The sequence below is a fragment of the Taudactylus pleione genome, unplaced genomic scaffold (genome assembly GCF_031769625.1).
Source record: "Taudactylus pleione unplaced genomic scaffold, aTauple2 ptg000013l, whole genome shotgun sequence".
Classification (NCBI taxonomy): Eukaryota; Metazoa; Chordata; class Amphibia; order Anura; family Myobatrachidae; genus Taudactylus; species Taudactylus pleione.
The window spans coordinates 381,975-390,000 of NW_028284416.1; the positions used below are offsets into that span (position 1 = coordinate 381,975).

An 8,026-nucleotide genomic window follows, 5' to 3' on the forward strand; every position below is an offset into this window, starting at 1 on the left:
TGTAATACATTAGGTATGCTAATGATATAATACCTGTATAATATCATAACTGGTCATTTTTGATGACATCACTTGGCCTACAGCCTTATGCTTTTATATGGTTCCAGAGCTTCTCATTGACTTCTAATATGTAATTTACAGTAGGTAATGAGTTATTCAATGTATAACAAGACTTCAGTTCATTAACCAAGCCCAGTCACAGAGTAAAGGATACTCAGGGCTGGTGAAAGTAATCTTGGGCCCTGATGTAACCACTTTTTGGAGCCCCATCCTAAACTTTGAGTGCAACCTATGGGTGTGTGATTCTGTGGGCTAACAGGAAACAATTGGCCTATGTAGTCACTTTTCTCCATCCTTAGTCCAGCAAAGATGTAGACTGAGTGCCATCTGCACCCACCATGATCACCAGTACCAGGCCTTCAAGGGAGGCCACGGTTCTTGTACCCACACCTTTTTTAGGATCCCTTATGATAACTAGACAAATGTCACCTTTGTGAAATGGATTATGTTGGTATATGTGACACAACACTGTTTCATGCGGATTAATCTGTTTTTGGACTCAGGCGGTGCCCTGATTCAGTGCTTTCATTTTTGTGGGCCTGTCTTCAGCCACAATATTTCACTATCCCACAAGCAACTCCTAAACGTGGGTAATATTGGGTGCTTGGTGTGCGCCTGCACACCCCTTGGGCAGTGCCAAGACTGTCCTGCAGCGACTCCTCCCATTATCTCACCCAGCTGCCACTGAAGAGACAGACTCTTTTTGAAATCAAGATGGCTGATGCTGTATCTGAATAGAACAGTTTTACATCAGCCACTTTTTGGATTCAAAATGAGGCTGCTTCTACCCCAGGAGTCAGCTGTGATGCGAGGAGGACACAACAGTTGTGGTCACTGCTGCCCAGCAGGTTAGTATCCTGAATCTGGTGGAAATGCCGGTAGTCTGTGTCCTGGGTGTTGGTGGGGATAGTCTTTATCCTGTGGGTGGGACGGGTTTGCCTATGTCCTAAAGGGGTAGGGGGGTTGTTGCACACCCCTACCCTCTCAAGCCTGCACACACCCATTATGTGTGTTATTCAGAGAACAGACTATCTCACCTGTATCTCTTCTGCGATCCACCCACGACCTAAAGTTGGAACCATTTGTATCCAGGAGCAGAGTACATTATTCTTATATACAAAAAAAATAAAAATATACATATATATATATATATATATATATATATATATATATAAATGTATATTTTTATTATATATATATATACATATATATATATATATATATATATGAATTTTTAGCAAAATACAAATAAAAACTTTTCTTTAGCATAAATAGTTGAGGACAAGGGTTAGTGAGAAAAGGAGTTTTGAGTCCAGAGGATGGCGGGTGCACCTCATAGGTGTTGGGATTGTGCAAAGTCCGGGTTTTCATAGCAGTGATTGTCGAAGGCTGGGATTTCCACAGGCAGAAGCTCCTTAGGTTTCACTTCTGTTTCATCTTCATTGTGCTGGGAACACTTCTTACAGCAGCATTTACACATTGAGTAGATCAGCTTATCCCAAGGAGCCAGCGAGTGCAACCATGCGGGCAGGAAGTCCCAGTTCTTCAAGAACATTGGCAAACATTTTGGGAACCTCTTCTGGAGGACATTGATGACAATAACAGCAATGATGACCACCAGTATTGGAACCCCCACAGAGGCCAGGACCACCCAGCCGGCCATGGAGAGGCCAAACACGGCCAGAGGTAGGATGAGGAAGCTGAGGAGCAGGTACAGGACAGCAAACCAGCGGTACTTGGCAGTAATGTCTCCAAACTTCTTGGCTATGTGGATGGGAATCCGCAGGTAGGGAACAACGTACCAGAGCAATAGGCCGGTGAGGTTGAAGAACAAATGGATGAAGGCCACCTAGAAATGAGGAGAAGATGGTGAAATGTACGGCCAACAGATCACCTGTGGTTAGGACATCACCCTGAACCCTTTAGTGACCCCGAAATGTCCTCTAGAGCTACAGTGGCAGCAGATCTGTACTCAGTGAAAGGTTGATTGGGGACGAGTGACATAATTATACATTTATCTGCTGATCTTGTGCTAAGGTTCCCTCTGGAATCTGCAGAGCTGAAATAATGTTAGACTTTGGCCAGCAGTAGCTGGAAAGTTAAAATTAAAAGTACAAAATGATTTCTTTGAAATGCACTGTAGCGGATAACTGAGTCCGCACGAAAAAGTTATCTTGGAACTTTCTTTTATGGTCCAAGGCTCTGTTGCCGCGATCGGACGGGGGGGGGAGGGAGGACGACACTTCTCTTATCTAATCTATTAACTGCTGCTGACACACAAGATTTTGGGCTATCCCTTTTAAATTTAACCCACTGACCGTAGACGATTACTTACGCCAACTTCACCTACCGTATCCCAGTAAAGGTGCAGATTGTTATGGAGATAACTCTATTTATTAACATTATTTTGACTAAAATAAAGTGATAAAGGCTGTTTTGTGTTTTCACACCCTTTTCACATTATTTTAGTATCACCTATAGTTATTACAGGGCAATTGGAGTAGAATTCGTAAAATTCTACTCCAACCCCTAAGTATCACTTATTTTTAGTAAAGCAGATCGCATTTCCCATAATTGTAATGGGAAATGTGATCCGACCAAAGTTACTAGAAATAAATTGTGAAAAAATATCAGGGAAAGCCCTGTGATAATAACGCCACCTGGAGGTCTCCCCCGGTTACCGGACTCCTACTCTGCTCTAACGGGGAGAGCAGAGGCGGGAGTCAGTCCCAGTAATCAGCTATGTGGTCTAAACAGACCTCAAGCTGATTACTGTAAAAAAAAAAAAAAGTAAAAAAAAAAATGTACTTACCTGACTCCATGGACCGGTGATAGGGGCTCCGGGTGATGTCCTCCCTCCGGTCAGCTGGTCTCCCATGGTGCACTGCGGCCCGGTCATCAGGTGATCGGGTCCCAGTGCAGTATGGGAGATCACCTGACCGGAGGAATGGAGGACATCACCGGAGGCCCGGATCATGCAGGTAAGTGTAATTAAGGGAGGGGGGTCACAGGGGGGAGTCCGCGATCACGGGGGGCGGGGCTTAGTACCGGGGGAAGCGGCAGCCGGTCGGAGCATGCCCGGGCACTTTGTCATGGTATGTTTTGCGAAAATACCGTGATAGGGCTCCGGAGGGGATTTGCAGGGACAGAGCTTTACCGCAAGCTCTGTCCCTACAAGGGATTTGTAGTAAATCCCTGTGATATTGTCTGAATTCACAATGCGAATTCAGTAATTAATATCACACTACAATCTGCATTCAATATGCGGATTGTAGTAAATAGAGCCCTATGGCATATTTATTTCCACAATAGACCCTTGTGCAAAAATGTAATCTAGAGCCAATAGGTATAAGGCCCTTTTTAATGGTTTGATGACAAGGGGCCTGGAAAAGAGGTAGATGAATGTTTGCGGAGTCTCAGCGGCGGTAATATGCAAATGCTTTTCTCAACCTTCCTTTTGCGTACGAGCATATGACAGACTCTGCGAGCTCTGAGACGCTCACTTTCAGTTTTATTGGTCATTGAAAGTGGGCGTCAACCCACCGGCGGTTGCGAACACTTCTCCATCGGCGCGCCATTGCTTGCACCATCAACACTTGCAACACCCTATGGCTGGTGCAGTGTCTACTTCTGAAAATTCTCCAATCATGGCTTCTGTGTCTGCGGATCTACATTTGAGAACGCAGCCGCGTCCACTGACACACCTGTGACAGTCCCACGACACGCTCACGAGACGGCCTTTATTTGCATTCACTTCAGGCCTCCCCCAAACACTGCCCAGGATCGCCCCCGGCTTCCGGCGCCAGCTGAAATAGGAGCACTCCCAAACGTAACACCGTTCTCTCAGTGTCACACATATGCCTTAAGGGTTTCCAGGGCTTTTCGACCATGCGCAGTAGCAACTAATTGCACAACTGGGCAAATATTGACACTGCCCCCACCTCTGAGTCACAACCACTGTCCCTTTATCTATTGGCCTTTTTTGAGGGGGAAGGGGGGGGAGGGGCGGAAGGAGAAAGATTCGTTTTTAGCGCCCCCCTGACCTTCAGGAAAAGCGGGAAATCACAAGACATTATACCTGCACTGATTCGCTTAGAGACTCTGCAGGGCTGGCCAAGGCTGCTAACACAGCAGTTGTGGTGGTCCCAATATTAGATCCAAGAAACAAGGGGTAAGCTCGGTTCATGCTGATGACCCCAACACCTGGAAAACAAAACACGCACCACAAGGTGAGTCTAATAAATGTGACAATGAAGATTTGTTATCCTGAGGCGAGCAACTGGTGATTCTCCAACTGTTGGTGCACTTCAAACTCCAGTTCTCCCAGCCTTGTATTTTGGGCCTGTTCCAGAGATGCATGGTCATCCGAGAATGAACCCACATGTCCGATGGTTAGGGGTCTGAGCCTGTCGTTGCCGTGTTCCAGAAGGTACAAGGCCAGGGTCTGCCTCAGCGGACACAGATTCCTGGCCTCCTGCGAGACCAGGCACCGGCCAGGTTGCGGTAAACCTCAGGAGAAAGCAGTTCTGATGGTGATTCCAGCCTGTGACATCAGTCGCAGTGCTGGAATTGCAAATGCAGCAATGAGGTGCCTGACAACTCCTTTGGCATTTGCATCAGAGATGGACGGATTTGCACAGCCGCTTGTGTGCTTGCTCTGCAAATCCGTCCTTCCCTGAATCGGGGCCTCTATCAGCAGGAACACCTCTCCATTAATAAACCAGGAATAATGTTTAGCAAACTGGTTTCATGACTTAATATACAGAATTTAAGGGTTGATGTCCTTCTGTAGAAGACAAGCAGAGATGTTCCCCAGGGCAACCAATCAGCTTAAAGCTATAAATTATCCAGTACAATCTATAAAATCATAGCTAGAAGCTGATTGGTTGCTCCATCTCCTCCCACAGTGCTTCACATTGGGGATACTGTACAGTGTTGTCATTTGGAGCTCTGTGTTTTATGTCGCTTACCCATCAAGGGCACAATAGCCGCTGTGAAGACAGAACTGCTCTGCACCACGAAAGTCATTATAGCACCAACGATGATGGCCAAATATCCGCTCAGCCAGCTGAATGGGAATGGGAAGTCTGTGCAGATATAGAACATAAAGCGTTACCATATAATCATTTAAGCCGACACTCTGACACTATTACAATAATGTAACAGGAAACAAGTGGCGCGTCCCTGAATTTATCATATGACTCTTGTATGACAAGGCTATTGGGGGACATTAGAGATGTACTATTAGAAAATGTATTTACTGTAACATTGGTGATACTGATTGTAATACTCTCTTCGACTGATTCTGACTAGGACGCAAACGCAGCTATACAGCCCTTCCCTGGTGTACAGCCGTGCGTCTCAATGTACAGGGACTGAGGGGCTCATTCAGCAGAGGACGGAATTACAGAGCAGCACACAAGCAACTTTGCAATTCCGTCCTTGCTAAAATGTAAATGCAGCAGGAGGTGTCTGACTTCCCCCCCTGCTGCATCTGCGATCCCAGCGCTGCAACCAAAGTCACAGGCTGGGATCACCATCGCGATCATCAGTCGCGATGTTGGATGGCGCCGTAAGCCTCAGCTTATGCAGACTGGCCAGCCTGGGAGGCCAGGAATCTGCGTCCATGAATGCAGGTCCTGGCCTCGCCACTCCTGGAAACGGAGGGACACGACCCCGTTTTCCGGGAACGCCGGCCGTCCCCGCCCCTGCACCGCCCCATTAATGCCTCAGCCGGTCAATCAGGCAGAAGCACATGGGGGCTTCCATGCGATCATGTAGGACCCATTCTGCAGGTGCGCAAAACAGGTCCTGCGCAGGCGCAGATTCACGATAATCGGGAATCTGCTGAATCAGGCCCTGAGATGTCCAAAGACACTGTAATACCATCTGGTGCCTCTGCCATCGGATGCACCATCGAAACTTGCACCAGGCGTAGAAATTTTGCTTTGGGGCCCCCATAGGTTTAACTACGCTCCTGAATGAAGGTATAATCTCCTTCCACTTCAGCATCCCATTCATTAAACAAACCTATTTGTGTGTATAACGCTCTTGAAAAATGACAGGAGCTGATTGGCGGGATTTTTGTCTTTCTCCATTTTACCCCTCTCCAAGGCTTAGTGAATAGACCCATTTCTCTTATAGTAGTCAAAGTCAGCCTGAAATATCTCATCCTAAGTACCGGTAAGAGGCGGTCAACGTATCCCATTAAAAGTATAAGACACCAGAGTTGGTGCAAAAATCCATTTTCAGAGTGGAAATGCATGTGCGATCCCTCGCTCTCATACAGGGAAGAGGTCCCTGGCCACATGTAGGGAGCGATAAGTTACAGTTATACCCTTAATGAAAGGTCTATAGGGATTTTTTTTTTTTTTAAGCTAAAATTCCAATATTCACTTATAGTTTTATATAAACATGACGCTGGGGGCTCTACCAGATAATGAATAAACTTCAATGGAAAAAGGATAAATAAATGATGCTCCTTCGGTGGGGGGGGGCAATACTTTTGTTGGGAATGATTATGAAGCACGTTGGGTTGGTGGATAGAAGTCTCTGAAAATTCCAGGGACTAATGCAAACGTCCTCACCTGCATTAATGATCTTCTTAATTACTTGAGCGATGTGGCCCTTCAGGACAGAATTCAGGAGTTTCACGATGAGGATGAGACAAGTGCAGAGAACCAGGAGAGAGGCGGTCAGCAGGATCAAGCCCACTGCTATGTCCGAGAGGTTGGCATGCGAAAAAATATGGACACCTGTTCGGAGAGAGAGAGTCATGAAAGTTTCCAATCCATGATTATCCATCCAGATCTATCGCTGCATTTATTTCTACTCAGAGAACTGTTTGGTCATCATATTTCAGGGGAGACATGAGGTAATGCTTGTTTGGCCCAAAAACATTTAAACATAATAAAAGAAATGTACCCGTTGTCTACAAACATTGGGGGCTGCCGTTTTGTAGGCTGAACTATTCGTGAGAAGTCAGGAACTTCTACGAGCAACGAGGCACTTTAGTGATATACAGTAGCTAGTGCCCGGTGAATGGGAAGGCGGCGTATTGATGGCCTGGCTCACAAAATGGCCGCCCCTCTGTGTATAGGTGACCATTAGACTTGGTTAAATTGACAAAGAACAATTAAATAGTGGTTGGCCATGACCTTGGCAACAAAACAATTGGTGGAGTGGCCATGACTAGAAGTTGGCTTATGGTGGAGCAGGGTTATGATATTTGTATGAAATACACCACACTTGCCTACTCCGGTAGACTCCTGGATTTTAGGCAGTCCTCCCGGATTCCCGGAAGAGCAGGGCCACCCTCCCGGATCTCGCCTGATGATGCAAATCATGGCATGATAGCCCCGTCCTGCTGTGCATCAATGCGCAGTGGGGAGCGAGTGAGTAATGGCGCAAATTATGTCATCATCACACTCCCAGCTTCCTATTCCGCAGGCCTCTCCAGGCTGGTTATAACAATAGGCAAGCACGATATACACCGAAGTGACTAATTATTTCAGAGCATGCTGCACAAATCCCACAGACAGTGCGAGTGCCTCACTTACATCTTTCCAAGTTTTCCTTAATGGTGAAGGTGCTTTCTATGAATGTCCCACTTGTGTTGGTGAAGCAGGTGACAATGCTGCAGTTAGTCACGTTAGTAGCGGGGATTAATTCTGTTTTCTACAACAATCCACACATGTATATATCAGTCAATACAATTGTAAATACTACAGACTTGTATACATTGTATAATTAATCAGGCATAAGCACTAGCAAGGGGAATGATGGAAATACAGCCAGAGTCCCTTATAAAACAGCAAGTAGAGCCACTATTAGACACACACATACTGTACATATATTTTAGATGCTCTTTTTAGCCCTCCTGCCATCAGCTGAGACTACAATGTTAGATCACTTAAAAAGAAAAAAAAAACATTTCTATATTATCAGTGTTATTTTTCTGCCTTGC

General features: G+C 45.9%; 1 protein-coding gene across 1 annotated transcript in view; it reads right to left on the reverse strand.

Annotated features, from left to right (window-relative positions):
* Positions 1–1,323: 1,323 nt before the first annotated feature.
* SLC34A3 (solute carrier family 34 member 3) overlaps positions 1,324–8,026 on the reverse strand; it is a 24,056-nt gene continuing 17,353 nt past the window's right edge. The window contains exons 9-13 of the mRNA XM_088469035.1: positions 7,620–7,737; positions 6,648–6,815; positions 5,031–5,147; positions 4,139–4,263; positions 1,324–1,909 (exon numbers count right to left, since the gene is read on the reverse strand). Of these exons, the coding sequence (XP_088325161.1) occupies positions 1,394–1,909; positions 4,139–4,263; positions 5,031–5,147; positions 6,648–6,815; positions 7,620–7,737 (1,044 nt within the window). The 3' untranslated portion in view covers positions 1,324–1,393. The remainder of the gene's footprint in view (positions 1,910–4,138; positions 4,264–5,030; positions 5,148–6,647; positions 6,816–7,619; positions 7,738–8,026) is intronic.